At 43.7% G+C, this 15,462-nt stretch overlaps 1 protein-coding gene across 1 annotated transcript in view; it reads right to left on the minus strand.

Annotated features, from left to right (window-relative positions):
- The window catches only part of LOC306737769 (B-cell lymphoma/leukemia 11A-like), a gene marked incomplete at both ends in the record, with an annotated part of 32,106 nt that extends 21,364 nt beyond the window's left edge, over positions 1-10,742 (minus strand). The window contains 2 exons of the mRNA XM_079219556.1: positions 7,601-7,990; positions 10,688-10,742. Of these exons, the coding sequence (XP_079075682.1) occupies positions 7,601-7,990; positions 10,688-10,742 (445 nt within the window). The remainder of the gene's footprint in view (positions 1-7,600; positions 7,991-10,687) is intronic.
- Positions 10,743-15,462: the final 4,720 nt, after the last annotated feature.

A 15,462-nucleotide genomic window follows, 5' to 3' on the forward strand; every position in this document is an offset into this window, starting at 1 on the left:
GAAGGCGGTAGTTTGTGTTGCTGTTGATCTTTTAATTATATTGAAAGGTGTTACTAATTATGTATTTGCAATTAAATGAAGTAGAATTTTAGGGACCAGAACACTACATTCGACACTATGGGGAGCTCTTTAGTGCAATACCATTGTTTCTGGGGTGGCTAAAACCAAAGCATTAATTATTTAGTTTAGTTTTTAAATTAAATATAATTTAATTGTTGCTGTGTTTCCACTCAACCATGAAATGGAAGATTTCCAGAAGTTAAGCTACATCCTGCTGAAAGACTCCAGCTCCTCTTCCCACCCGACGCCGACTATTTCAGGAATATTTACAGGTTACGGTGCATGTCGTTAGGGGGCAGAGAGTTTCCTGGCTAACAATTGTGACAGCACAAACTCACTCCGGGCAGGGGAGAGAGATACACTCACTCGCATTTTCTATCCCTCTTTCACTTCCTTTCTCCCTCTTCTTCCTGCTTGTCCTTGTGTATCGCTCCGGCACACAGCCGCCCCAAAAGCCCAGCAGCTGCTGTCCTCTCCTGCCTGCTAGAGAAGGGGACCAGCCTGCCGGTTTTAGAGCGCTAAATTATCCATTAGATGTTATCAAGTTGTAGCGGGGCTATGGCATTCTGCTAGGAGCCATCAATCTTTCATAAGTCCCAGGCACGGCCTGCATTGGGATGCACTACCAGAACCTCCCCTCCGCTCTCCCACCGCATCCAACTCACCCGACTGCACGCAAACTTGGACATGTACACAGTGAGGCGGACGTCGGCGCACACAGTCAACAAACACACCATGCTGACATAAATGCATCAAGGTACACGCTCTTGCACTCAAGCGCTGCAGAAACAAGCTGGATGGAGCTTGTTTAGGGAACATCCAGTTCTACATTTCGAGCATTGTGTCTTTTATCCCCCTCGAGCTCAACCTGCTTTGCTCCCAAAACAAAACTTACATTTTGAGGCAACCATCCATATTTTCGCTGTTTAAACTCTGTTTCACTGCCCCTCACACTACCTTCCCTTACACGCTCTCCCTTTTTTTCTCCCCTCCTCTCCTCTCCCTCCCTCCTGCTGCTTCTTGCCGTGGCCTGGCAGGCAGGCAGGGCATACATGTTCAGAATGCGCTCCGGTAATGGGCTAATCAAAAATGCAAAACAATTGGCAATTACCGCGCGGGGCCCTAATGGTCATTAGAATTTACAACAAGGTAATGAACTGAGAGTCAGCTCAGTCCATGCATATTCATAAAGCAATCAGGCCTTTGAAGATTAAAGAAGCGCTTCAAATTTAAATGAGGGCGCCAGCATGTTATCAGTGAGATTCAGCCTGCAAAAGTAAAGGGTGCCTGGGACGGGAGTGTGCATTTATGAATGTGTGTATATGTGTGTGTGTGTGTGTGTGTGTGTGTGTGTGTGTGTGTGTGTGTGTGTGTGTGTCTGTGTGTGTGTGTCTGCGCTGTGAGGGTTGGGGGTCAGTTTGGTGTGGGGGATGGATGGAGGTGTAAGTATGTGTGTGCATGCATTGTGCATAAGTAATGACGGTGTGTGTCGATCTCATTGGGGTGCCAGCTCGTGCCTGCGTGCCTTTGTGCCAAGCACAAACTACAGTTACATCAACATCACCATATAGCCTAAAGTGATTCTAATAACCAAATTAACACTCTTAAAAATGAATGAGGCCCGTATCTTCTGATCATCGTTTAAAAGACGTGGGATTTGAATCTAAGATCAAATGTAACTTGAGCTATTAGGAGGCAATGAGCTTTTAAACACAAACCCCCCCTGAGGAATACAGCAACCTATTAGTACACATTCATGAAAAAGTGCAGCGGGAGACATGGTTTGAATGCTCATGGACACACTGGAGCACTCTGAGACCTTCACACACACAAGCAGAGGGCTGTGAGTTTTCACAAGTGTAACGGCAGAGCAGGGGCCCTCTCTCTGTCCTGTATCTCTCTGGTCGAGATAAGGCTGGCCAGAGACAGCTGTAGACGACCACCCAGCCACATACAAAAGGTACAAACAGACTTGCACAAACACGCACCCAGAGACAGGCCCAGTGTGACAGGCCAAGCCCCGCGCTGGGACCTGCAGCGGGACAGATAGTAGAGGAAGAAACATTAAAGAGAGATAGTGACCAGGATCAGTGGGTTCAGACTAACATGACGCCCTCGTCACTGTGGCTCTCCCATGGCCTCAGCATTATCACCGTGGGTGTGAGAAAGACAAAGCAATGGTCGAAAAGCACCACAGCTTTAAACACTACAGTCACAATAGGAACAGCAGAGGTTGAGCTGACATACTGACTACAGGAGGTGATAGTACGAGACAGAAGGAAATAAATAATTAAATGTGGATCGGAATCAAACAGTGACCTAAAGGACATAAAGGAAAGAAGGGCTTTATTTATTTTTTAAGAAGAAAATTACTTTTTAAAAGTCTCTGTTCCCATTCTCACCCCAAACTAACCTGCCTACTTCCTAAAATACCGCTCCTGTCCTTTTTGCTCTCATCCACCACTTCCTGAGCCACAGCTGTATCAAAGACACTTTTTCTTCTCTGTTTCTGTTCTGTCTAAAAATAAAGTCATTAACCTGCAGGTGGTGAAGCCGGCGGCTGGCGTGACAGGCCCTGACGCTGTCAGGTGACCCCTGACCCTGTGATGTGACTGGCTGCCACGCTATTGACAGGACAGCAGCAAGACACGCTCATTTCTGAGGATACTTTTTCATCCCGCATGACGTGGCCGTGGACAAACAAGGTTGTTTCTGTCGTATAGCTTCGTTTGACAGTAGGTAAAAGGATAGAAAGAGGAAGCAAATGTGTGTGTGTGTGTGTGTGTGTGTGTGTGTGTGTGTGTGTGTGTGTGTGTGCGTGCGTGCGTGCGTGCGTGCGTGCGTGCGTGCGTGCGTGCGTGCGTGCGTGCGTATTTGTGAGTGTCTTTTGGCTTGCTCTGCAGCCAAATCTCCTAGAGTGAGAATGAGTGGATCTTGGAAGCCTTTAAGAGGTGTAGACACGCTAATGTAGCCAAAACTTTCCAGTCCCTCAAGATAAACTACTGGAGCAATGTGTGGAGAGAGAGTATGGGTCAGAGAGGGAGGGAGGGAGAAAAAGAGATAGGGCGACAGAGGAAAGGAAAGGAGAGCGAGAAAAAGAAAAGGGAGAGGGAAAACGAAGGGGAGTGGGCTGAAATAAGTATCATATGTTTCTGACAGATCTAATCAACTCGCAACACATCATGGGGCCTCTGACACAACACATTTATTACAGACAAAACACAGGTTCACAGAAGGGGGTTTACACTGTACGTGTGTGTGCGTGTGAGTGTGTGCGTGTCTGGGGGCATTGTTGTGCTTATAAAACAGGTGAGTCTGTGTGCATTTGTGGGCGGGTGCATGCAAATAAATACGCTTCTTTTTGTGTGCATGCTTGTGTGTGTCTGTGACTGTGCGCATACTTGAACTAGCCTCCACCTGAATGGCCTGAGGCTCTTCTTCCGTGGTGGTTAAAAGACAAACAGAGACACAGGAAGCCCAAGCCAGCAGCCCTGAGGACAGCACACACTAACACACACATACCTACCCTTAAGTACACACACACACTCCCGTTGTCAGTCACACACATAGCAGCCACCTCAACATAAGTCCGGCTTCCTAAACCCACAAAACATTGCTTTAACATACAGATACACCTCCTCTGACTCTCTCTCTCTCTCTCTGTCTGTCTCTCTCTCTCTCTCTCTCTCTCTTCTGCTCTCTTTCTCTCTTTCTCACACACACACACACACACACACACACACACACACACACACACACACACACATGCACACACGCACACGTTTAGGCTCAGCCCGTCCCTCAGGCCCAGCGCTCTGTGCCAAGTCTGGCCTGGCAGGGTCCACAGAGGGGTGTCCTCAGGCGAGGCTTGCCAAGTCAAAGACCCTTTCATGTTGAGCCTGCACGCCCAGAGTAGTAAAGCTTTAACAAACAGCCGACACAAACTCTTTCTCTCTCACACACACATATGGAAAGCTATAAACAGTTTAAGTGGTCAAAACCACACTCATACACACACACGTGCACACATATGCACATACATTAGTTTAACACCACATCCACACTCGGGATGTAAACATCCACTAGACTTCAGCACTTGAATGCAGCCAGAGCCACTAACACTCAATCCAACAACAAAGGCTGCCGAATCTCTGCCGACAACATTTGTGGGTGTTTAGAGTTTGACTTCGGAATACAAAAATGTCCTCTATGAAAAATTCATCCTAAAAAACATTCCTGTTCACCTTCATTAAAACTTTGTGGAGCCCACAGCCAAAAATAGGACCGATTTCATCAGAGCCCCGAGCAACTGTAGGATCAAATTAGAGTCAGTTTTGTACAGACAATGGAGTGGTTATGTTGATAATATTAGCTGGTGTCCAATAATTACAATAGCATGCATCTGTGCCTTTTCAGTATCAATTAAAGTGATCACCGAAACAAAGGCGTACACCACATGTGGACTCGCAAAGCGACCGGTACGCACGCACATACACAGTAGAAAAAGATATCACTACCAAGACGCCTCTCACCCCCCGCCACTCACACACACTCCCGTGCACTGCCCAGCCCCCCAGTTCTGCCTGACAGATACCCAGTGTGTATATGGGTGCGGGGGGGGGGGGGGGGTTAGAGAAAGGTGGCACCATGCCAATAGGGAGCCTGCTAAATACCTTTGTCTCCACAACACATAGGGACAAACAGGACAGGCAAGCTGCTGCATGAAGACACTCTACAGCCACAGAGATGTGGTACAAGAAATACCGCTCAGTTGTTTTGAATGTTTTCCTCCTCATAGAGGAAATAAGGGGAAAGGTGGCTGCCATAATTAACTCAGTATTGATTCAGAGTCCAGGTTACAATAGAGGCAGTGTGCTGGAAAGAGGCAGAAGTGTGAGATAGTGGTCGATTTGAGCGGCTACAATGGCCTCATTAACACACATGGCTACACTGGCGAGAATGCAAGAGGTGCTAATGCCGGGATGGATAAATACAGGCCACAGTTATGTAGCAATATGAGCACAAGAATGTGGAACCACACTAATAAAATGTAGTGAAGAGAAATGATTTTGTAAAATTACTAATTATGGTATATAGAGGACATGATAGTGCATCCTAAATCATAACAATGCAAAGCATCTTGCTCCGATTACTCAACGCAGGGAGACCAAACAATCATTTATTGCCCTGTTTACAATTTAGTCCGTGGAATAATGAATGTGAATGCAAATTAAAGCTATGCATCCACTTCACCAGTATGCCTGCTTAATAGTGCTTGCATCGTGTGACATAAATCCAGTTTTACACCGCAGTCACATAATTTGTGTGAGAAACCGTCATCTGCTCTTTTTCTGGGCCATCCATAATCTGGAGACAAGCGACGGTGTCCCTATGCATATCTTAAATTGTTTATCATGCAAATGATGGCACGCAGGCTGCTTTGCCCTCTTCTAACGGCCCAGAGCTCCAGACTGCAGACCCCAGCCCCAGCTGCAGCCATGAGACTCCCAGACGGCCTCAGCTGTCCCAAAGACGGAGACCGAGAGGCACAGCCTCATCTCCGGCTCTCGGTGTATTACAGACAACTGCCCTCCACCGCGCCCCCAGCCCCTGCCCGTCCAAGTTTGACCATTGAGTGTCAGCTCCTTTAGTCCAGCAGCTTCTTTCCTAAACTTTGCCCAAGCGCTTGCTCCTATACGCTGTGCTGTCCATACAGAAATCCATCTGCGTCAAATGACATTTCAGGAGGAGGGTGGGGAGTGGAAGGGTCATATTAATTTGAGTGTATGCAATGCATATGCAGTAAATATTTAAGCGTGTAACTTATAATACACTCCCCTGGAATAAACTGGACATGAAGCCAGTCTGGCTGAGATACAGTGTGTAGGGACAGTATGTATTGAGATGCCTCATCTCAGTGTCGGCATCTAACTGCGCAGGGGGAGAGAACATGGCAGCTAGCATATGGGGCACGGGGTGGCGCGCTGGCACTGCCAGTCTGTATCCATCAATCTTGGACACAGAAAACAGAGGCGGAGGGAAGCAGGCTTTTATGCATATGTGACTGTAGTGTGGTCTATCCTGCACAGTTCTGTTTTACCCCAAAATTATTTTTCCTTTTTTTTAATGTGTAATCTTGACCACAAATTGTTCTCTCTGGTTTTACAAAAAAAATTGTTGTATCAGGCTTATAACACCAAATCAATCGATGCATCACGACATTATGCGAAGCCTGAGAGTTACACAATGTCGAGACACATTGCGCCTATAAATAAAGTTATACTCACACTGCTAGTGACCTTATGATATCATGTGAACTCCACTGCATGATAATCTAAATGAGCACAGAAAAGCATGTCCGAACAGCTGACAAGGCCAAGAGGCATGTTGGATGTTTTAGTGTGTGAGGATGTGTGTGCGCGTGTCCGTGGTGCTCATACACACAGGGCAGATGTTTAACAAACTGCACCCAATTGAACAGTGGTCATTCTGTATGATAGTGGGCTGCCTAGTGAACAGTCGTCCCTTTACAATGCCGTCTGTGAAGCTGCAGCCCTGAATACTCCAGTACAGCAGTGCACATTATTGAGCACCGCTCTCCATGCATTTAGCCTGAATTGCCTTCAAATTAAATCTGCTCAGGCAATCATCCCAATCTGGCACATGATATCGGATCTGTTAAAGGAAATGAATAAACATTCAGATAGGCTGGTCAGAATCAAACCCCACTCTGTAAAACCAGTCATAAGGGACCCACGCTTGTTTGCACAGAGACTCGTGTTTTCATTCCAGCCTCATTTAGCCCCGGTGGACAAACAACAAACCGACCAGCCGCCTTAAGAAGTCCTTAATTACTCAAATCAAGAAAAACACAAACAATTAGTGGCTGTAGGGTTCCTCAAATAAACGCTTCTTCCTTGACAGTTCAGCATAATTATAATCTTTTCTATCTCTTTTTAATTTTAGCCTCGCAGGCGCATTTTTGAGGGAGAGATATGGCGGTGTAATAAGCCGGGGAGGGATACAGATACATCTCTCACCACCACATGAGAGAGAACGAGGGGACCACAGGATCCGAGCACATCTGTGATGCAGCAACAAACCAAAAGAAATCTCTCTCTCTCTCTCTCTCTCTCTCTCTCTCTCTCTCTCTCTCTGTCTTTCATAGTCTCTGTCTTTGTCTGTGTGTGTGTCTTTTTCACTATCTGTTTTCATTTCTCACAATCATTTTTAGCTCCGGCTGGTCTTCGTGTGGGTTCATGGCGCAGCTGAGGGACATTCACAGCTCCTACATGCAGCAGCCAATATTTCACACTCTGGTTGTGCAGAATGGATGCAATCATTACTAACAGCAAGAAACAAAGAAGAATCTGACAGAGCATACCTCCTGAACAAAACTGAAATAAAGTCTGTATGAACCTCGGGAAGTGTGACCTGCTCCACACCTTTAGACCTTAAAAGACTCACTGCCCACAATTGTTTTTCCTGCTCATTTGTTTGCTCTTGTGTGGCAGCCATTTTATGCTCCCACTGTGTTTACCTGTGATATTCTCCTGCTTGGGGATTATTCCTTGCAAGGGTGCAGATAAACAATCCTCATCCCGCGGCGACACCTGAACGGCCACTTCCACGGGGTGAAACCTCCTCCGCGGGTGCTGATGGTGGGTCCGCGAGTGCGAGGAGGACGTGGAGAGGGGAGAGGCGAGCGGGGAGGACGGTGGCCTGTCCAGAGGTTTGTCCATACAGAGACTCCCGTGGCACTGCTTTCGTTTGTGTTCAATGAACAGCAGGATGTCAGCCAGAGGGAAGCGGGAGTGGCACTGGCCGCAGGTCAACAGGTCCTGGTCCCCTTTTAGGGGCTCACCCTGAACCACTGCCAGCCTGGGGGAGTCCTGAGAGTCTTCTGGTAAAACACCTGACAGCGGCTCAGCTGCACGAACAGATAAGAAAGAGGATTGTGAGTTCAGAGAAAGGTTGTGATTCTGTAGAGCTGGTAAACAAATGTGTCAGGAGAGGCAATGGAAAAGCCCAACAGAGGGTCCTTCATTGCTACAACATATCAAGACATCTATAGGAAAATAAGGTCAGGTTGTAAAATATGTATAAAAATGTGTCTAGAAAGACAGAAAGAGCACACAGACTACTTCGATAAGGACTGACATGTTCAGCTTGCAGGCAGCAGCCAAACGATTAAGTTGCTTGACCCTCTTTATTGTGCTGCCAATCTCGCTTTTTAATGAACCTAACACCTCTGAGAATCAAAAAATAGATTCTAATTTGAGTTCAAGATGATTGGACCCCATTTCGTTAAAAGTGCTGGGATCTCATGAACCAAGGTTAGACATTGAGGGGTTGGATGTGGAGTAGGTCCCTGAAGTACTGGCAGAGAGAGAGAGAAAGAAAGAGAGAGAGAGAGAGAGAGAGAGAGAGAGAGAGAGAGAGAGAGAGAGAGAGAGAGAGAGAGAGAAGAGAAAGAGCATTTTAAAAGAAGTAATCTAGCTACACAGTAAACGACATTGGGTACCCCGACTGGGATGTTGAGATAAGATGTGATGAATTCTTGCCGCCGGTTCAACCTTTAATTCCATGTTGGGTCAGACGAGAAGGTGGTGAGGGACTATGCAAGATAGGCCCTGTTACCTGTATGTTCAACTGCATTAAAGATGAGGGAATCTGCCCCTATTTTACTGGAGCTTATCTTAACCAGCTTATGCAATGGACATGGCGGGGTGTGTGAGGCTGAGTTAGGTGGAAAGATTTTCTTCAAACCAAATAATCTCATTTTGATGCCACGCGAGAGTGATGTGAATAACTTTGAAAACTAAAATGTAATCCTTTTCTCAGACAACTGACTGCGGCAGAATTTAAAGTAGTTTTAGGCCAGAGAGTAGTTCCGTTTTACAATCAGGGAAATCATTATCTGTTTTAGATGTGTATGACTCCTTGTTATAACAGTGGATCAATAATTTCGTTTCAGGGGATTTTTTTTATCATGTTCAAATGTAATTAAAAAACAACAAACAAATAAATGCATCAAGCATGAAGCTTAATTTCCTCCGTTCGTATAAATACGTAAATATATGTTCCTTTGCTACGTGATGACAGATCAACATTGGACTCAAAACAAGATAATATGAAGTGGGTTTTTGAAGTATTTTGTTTTCCAAATGAGTAATATGAATAAATAAAAACATAATTATTATGCCAGACAAAATAACTGAATTCCAAAGATCTGGGTCAAAGCAAAAATAAAACTGATTTACGCTAAAGGGCAAATAAAGTTGTTGTTTTTAAACGTATATATTTGTATATTATACCACACAAACATATACAACTGTTTGTCTCTAAAACACTTAATGTGTCTGCATTTTCTTTTAATATTCTGAATCTTTCAGTTTATTTCTTCCTCCTTTAGAAACCACACATGATAAGCACAAGCAGCATATAATAAACAATCACTTGTTTGTGTTATTAAAACGATCCTCTGCTTGGGCTTGGTCAAGCAGCTCACAGATAAAGTAGTTCAAGTTCATTAATGGCCTACAGGACTACAATCATAGTGCGCCCCCCACTGGCAAACCTTTTGACAATTACCCCTCAAATGAAGGCATTCATGTTGCCAGAGCATAATTGGTTTCAACCGAAATGAGAACAGCGTGCAAAGACACATCTAGCCCCAAAAAATGATTAAGGACAAAATGAAATAAGGGGCCTCCTGATCTTCTCTTATGACTTAAATATATTTGGAGAGGTCTCCGCATTCCCTGATGTCCATGCAAGTGTTTAATGAAGCAGTTCCTGCTGCTATCATCCGGATGGTGGGAAATAAAGCTCCAACGAACATAAACGCGTCTCGACAGGGCAAAAAGAAAAAAAGAAATCATTCAATCTCAATCAATGTCCTGCAATTTTAAAACACGCGTAAAACCACTTCCCTGCTTCCCTCTTCCACAGTCGTAAAGCAGCCTCGCGCACGGATATTAACGTGGATTTTACACAGCATCTGCCCGATAACGAGGCGAAATAACACACTGCGCATTAAAACAAAAAAGCCCGATGTTACAGCAGCTGAGAGGAATGTGTGACACAGGCACTATATTCTGTCCACAGCGCACACGAGGTTTCTGCGCTGTGGACAAGTGTGTATGTAAACACCACTTCCCGGTGTCCGAACCGGCTCAAAACATCTGGAAATACATTCGAACCACACAGCGAAGCGCGCGCGTTGTCGTGCTGGAATAGCTTCACGCGACCCACCTGGAAACTTGTGAGCCGAACGGCAGCAGGAGTGTGTGCTCGGGCTGCCTTCATATAGGCAAAGGTCCCCGACCATAAAGCCCATGCATGCCCTTTAATGGCGAAAGGGCTGCGTTATACAACACGGTTAACCTACACAAGTTGTAGCTCTCTGTCACGCTGTTTGAAAACTTCCACCGGAGGATATTAAACGATAAATAACCTGTAAGTGGGTATGTTGCGTTTTTGGTCATTTCACTCCGGACAGCGGTGTGTCCGCCGCCTCCTACCCATTCAAACCCCCCGAAGAAGTTGCTCTGTGCTTAAGAAAAGCTCGTTGAGAGGGACAAACAGCTGAAATGAAGTCAAAATGCGATTAATGTCCACTTACGCGAAAACTCCCGTTTGCTCAAGTGCTGGGGTTTGCCTTGCTTGCGGCGAGACATGTTGGTTTAGTGGTGGCTTTTCGGCTGAGTTCACATTGGGAAATCCGTCCCTACAAGGTAGACTCCAAATGAAATATCTTCATTGATGACTCTGACATCCAAATAGGCAACAACAAAAACAAAAAAAAGAGCTGCAGATCATACAGAGGGTGGTGCGTCGCGCGCTGCAGGCTGTGCGGACCTCTTCATGACTTTTTCGCAAAGAGAGAGTGATGGGGGTACGGCGATACCCCCCTGAGCTGCAAGTTCAAGTGCGGACGTGACGTTCCTGCGAACTTGAACGTCAGGAGATGGACGGACTGAGACATAGAAAACATGGGCAGGGCGAAGGCGGCCAGTGGGAGGGGGACAAGCCGTAATAAAAACCAATGGACACTCATTATGGACTACCTATGAAGGGAAGGAGGGGGTGGGGGACAGAAGAGAGGCCCCGAAGACACCAATGGACAGAGGGGATCAAGGGGGCTGGGCTAAGAGAGAGAGAGAGAGAGAGAGAGAGAGAGAGAGAGAGAGAGAGAGAGAGAGAGAGAGGAGTGGAGTTATCCAAGGAAGTCGAGGAGCAAAGCACATGAACCAACATCGCTGTGTAGCAGGGATGTGGATGTAGAGTATTACACCCAGCTTTACTGCTCCATTCATATTTATTAGTTTATTTTCAGACTGATATGAATATTAAGTGAGTATGTAAATGTACAGTGTTGACTCGAGATTGTATTTTTACATAAGGGTGGGTTAAAGTGTATATTTTTTAATTATAACTTATATTATTCATTTTTTAGCCATTTCAGTAAGCTAATAATAATAATGCATTTAATTCATATAGCGCTTTTCGTAGTACTCAAAGACACTTTACAAAACATTTTAAAATTCATCCTAAAAAGCTATAGCTATACAATAAAAAAAATAAAAAATAAAATAAAAACAATAAGAACATGGAGCACACAATCACAGTTCTGAAGAGGTGGGTTTTTATTTGTGATTTGAATATGGAAAGGTCAGTGCAATATACAATGTATTTGGGCATTGTTGTTGTTGATTTAAGCTTTATATAAGGGACCAATGAGGAGAAGCCGTTAAAGACAACAACTTTCTGAACTGCCTGTGGATACATGTTATATAGACTATAAAGTGGATATCCTTGCTTTGGTTTTTATCCACAGTGCAAATGTAAACACACAGAGTGAGATAAAAATGTGTAAAAATATAAAATGATCCAATTGTGGGATCATTGTATTACTAATGAATAAAAATGAGGAAAAACAGGTGACTAAAATAAGATTTGACCCTGAATTTAGAATCCAATGTCCTTTGATTCATAGGCTGTATCATTATTTGATTTGATGATATTAACCAGAGTGGTGAAGGTGTTACATTTATATATATATATATATATATATATATATATATATATATATATATATATATATATATATATATATATATATATGAATAATGCACCTGAGTCTATATTAAAAAACTATAAAGTGAAACGCAGGTTTGTTTTCTCACCTTATCTGAATGTTTTCAACTGACAGGTTGCCTATGTGAAGGATAAGCAGACCCATGTCTTAACAGAGAAGGCTCCAAGAGGCGAAGCACTTCCAAAAATAAAAGCCTAAAGATGAACGCTCAAAGCCATATGGAGGCATTAGAAAACACATTGCTAAACGTTACTGCACTGTAATATTCTGTCATAGTGTTGAGGTATTATGGAATATATCTAGCCTATTCAAATGATTTAGCATCGCTGTTGCGATTTTTATAGTTTTATTGTGATTGTTATAGCCTTTACTGTACAGGAGCACAAGCAGTAAAATCACATGCAACCAGGCAAATAATGTGACATTTGAAACTGGGAGCCAAACGAGGAAACTAATTGTGACAAAAACATTTTTTTTATGCATAGCTGTAATTCTCCCGCTGTTTTGATTGTGTTATTTTTTTAATTTTCTTTGGCAGAAGCTTCAGAGCTTAATGTGTGTCTTCCATAAAAGCACAAGAAGAAAAAGTTAAATCAGAATCAGAATCAGAATCAGAAACCGTTTATTGCCAGGAATGTTTGCACAAATGAGGAATTTAGTTAGGCGGAAGGTGCATACATTAGACATTAGACATTAGACGCATAAAATGCATCAATGAATGTTTTCATCCTTCAGGGACACTACTGATGATAAATGCATCAATGAAGTGTGGCTGCAGAATAAACAATAGGCTAATAACATCTGTGCAGTGGAGGGGTATTTAGCTAAAACAATGACTGTTAGATAGTAGATGAAGGTAACCTCAAGCACGAGTTATAAATTAAGTAAATGTTGAAAAATAACACAAATAGGCCTCAAAACATTGTCTTTTTAACTTCTGTTTGGTTTCATATTGTGAACTTACAATAAAAGACAAGGGCTCATAATCAAAAAAATGACGACAGATAATTCACATAAACATATGAAAAAAATATGAAACATATTGGTCAGAAAATAATACATATTAATGGTGTTGGTATTCCAGACAGAGTAACAAGTGGTTTCGTTTGATTTCATTAGATTTTGATATATATATATATATATATATATATATATATATATATATATATATATATATATATATATATAGTGCGAGTATAAGTGGATTTTGTTTGCGCCATGAACGCATCATAATTAATCAGGCCCCAAAAGCCCTTTTCCACATCACAACTCAATGCTTTGGCGCCATCTAGTGTTTAATACTAGTCATGTTTTACTAGTAAGCAGTAAGCAGTCAGCTATTATTATATACAGAGCATTGATATATATATAAATAAATATATATATATATATATATATATATATATATATATATATATATATATATATATATATATATATATATATATATATATGCACACACAACAATGTGATCTTGAGGGTTTTGTCCCTTTGGTTGGATAACCCAGATAACCTGCTTGCCATGTTTATTAGCTCTGTATACACACCGTTTAATTGTTACAATATCTATGATGATAATAATGATATTACGTTAAATATATTGTTTTTCCAATATACGGGTCTTTCGCTGTTTGCTGTCAGTGTTACATAACCTCTTGCGCTCTTCCCATGGGCACATAGCGCCACCGTGAGGCCACGGCGCAGTGATGTTGGAGGAGCTGGGCTGGGCAGCGGGCTTGCAGGAGCAGCAGCGCTGTTGTTCATAATCCTCGTATCGAATGCTGATTGTCCGTAGAGCACCTGGTGAGTTTCATCTATGTTCCTCTGTTTGATTTAATATCCGGCCGATCCTGTTGTCCTTCGCTGCTTTCTCTGCACCGAGGATGGAGGCGACGGGGAAATAAGCATCGCTGTGTTTGTGCGACAAAACCCCCCCACACGTCGTCCATAACGGGAGCCTTAGATGCACAACAGCAAACCGCCTCCATAACCTGATTTACAACTGCACGTGATAACTGTTATCCGAAATATGTCTAAATTAGCCTCTATTGGGCTTAAAGAGCGCGCGGACATGAAGAGGAATAGCTGAACGATAAGGACCAATACGCTTCAGATGGCAAGTCGGTGTAAGCATTCACGACAGACACCCTTTAGCTATACATTTATTTATACCATCATGTGCTTGGTCCTTGTGTAGCATTGGGTTCCTGTGAGGAGATGTCCCTCTCCAAGATAAACGCTGCACCGAGACACGGCCTAGCTGAACTCATGTGCAGGCTCTGTCATTGGTCGGCTATAACCCAGCGGCTACCGCCGCTTGCAAGCGCACATGACGTGTTGACACTTACAGAGGCGATGTATGTCTTAAGAGAGTGGACGGAGCTGTGTCTGGTCAAGCATCTAAAAGGGAAATCTGGGTCACTAGAAGCCTGGCCAGTGAAAGGGTTTATCGTCCATTCCTCCATAAGGAGAGAGAGAGAGGGGGGGCTGTCAGGTCGAGTTGATGCTCAAAAATGAGCCCCAGATATGCCAAAATGTGCGTAATTAAATCTCAGTAATTCACCCATGGCTTCTACCCGAGCGTGAGTCAGCAAGGCCTGTGTGCTGATGATGCTCCTGCAGACAGAGGGAGGACCGGCTGTTCGTCTCAGTGAAAAGAGCTGTTGTGCTGGTTCATGTGCATGAGAAAGAAGTCTGACAACTGAATGGGAATCATATGAGGTCATCATGGGAGAGCAGAGATGTGGGTTTTCGAGGAAAAACATTATCTTATCTGTTGGTTTCCTTCGCTTCCTGCCTCCTTCTGGCCTGCCTGTGAGTTGTCTCTGACGTTCTGCACAGCATCCAATTACATTAGCTGTCTTTCTCATAATTTACCCCACGTCATCCTCACTTCCTCCTTCTCTTTGTACAATATCTAACTTTTCCAATTTGTTTTGTGGGCGTCTCTAGTGAGTATTTACATTTGGGAGTTTAGTAGGATGAATCCGCTTTTTACCCTTACAGTTCTTCTCTGATGTTGTCTGCTACACTACAGTGAAAGCTATGCCAGTGTCCTCGGGTGATACCTGAAATAGCTACTGTGCATATGACACACACACACACACACACACACACACACACACAGATGTTTTTCTGTAATTTTGTAAAACAGCGTGCCTCATGCTCGCCTTTTCACACTGCAATTCATCTTTTTATTGATAAAAAGCATGACTCATGAATAGACTCATAGATGGATGACACTGTTCCTGTTTTCAGGATGATGCATTAGGGGTCAACGGTGAGCTACAGAGGCAGAG

Source organism: Taurulus bubalis (genome assembly GCF_910589615.1).
Source record: "Taurulus bubalis genome assembly, chromosome: 6".
In the NCBI taxonomy this organism is placed as follows: Eukaryota; Metazoa; Chordata; class Actinopteri; order Perciformes; family Cottidae; genus Taurulus; species Taurulus bubalis.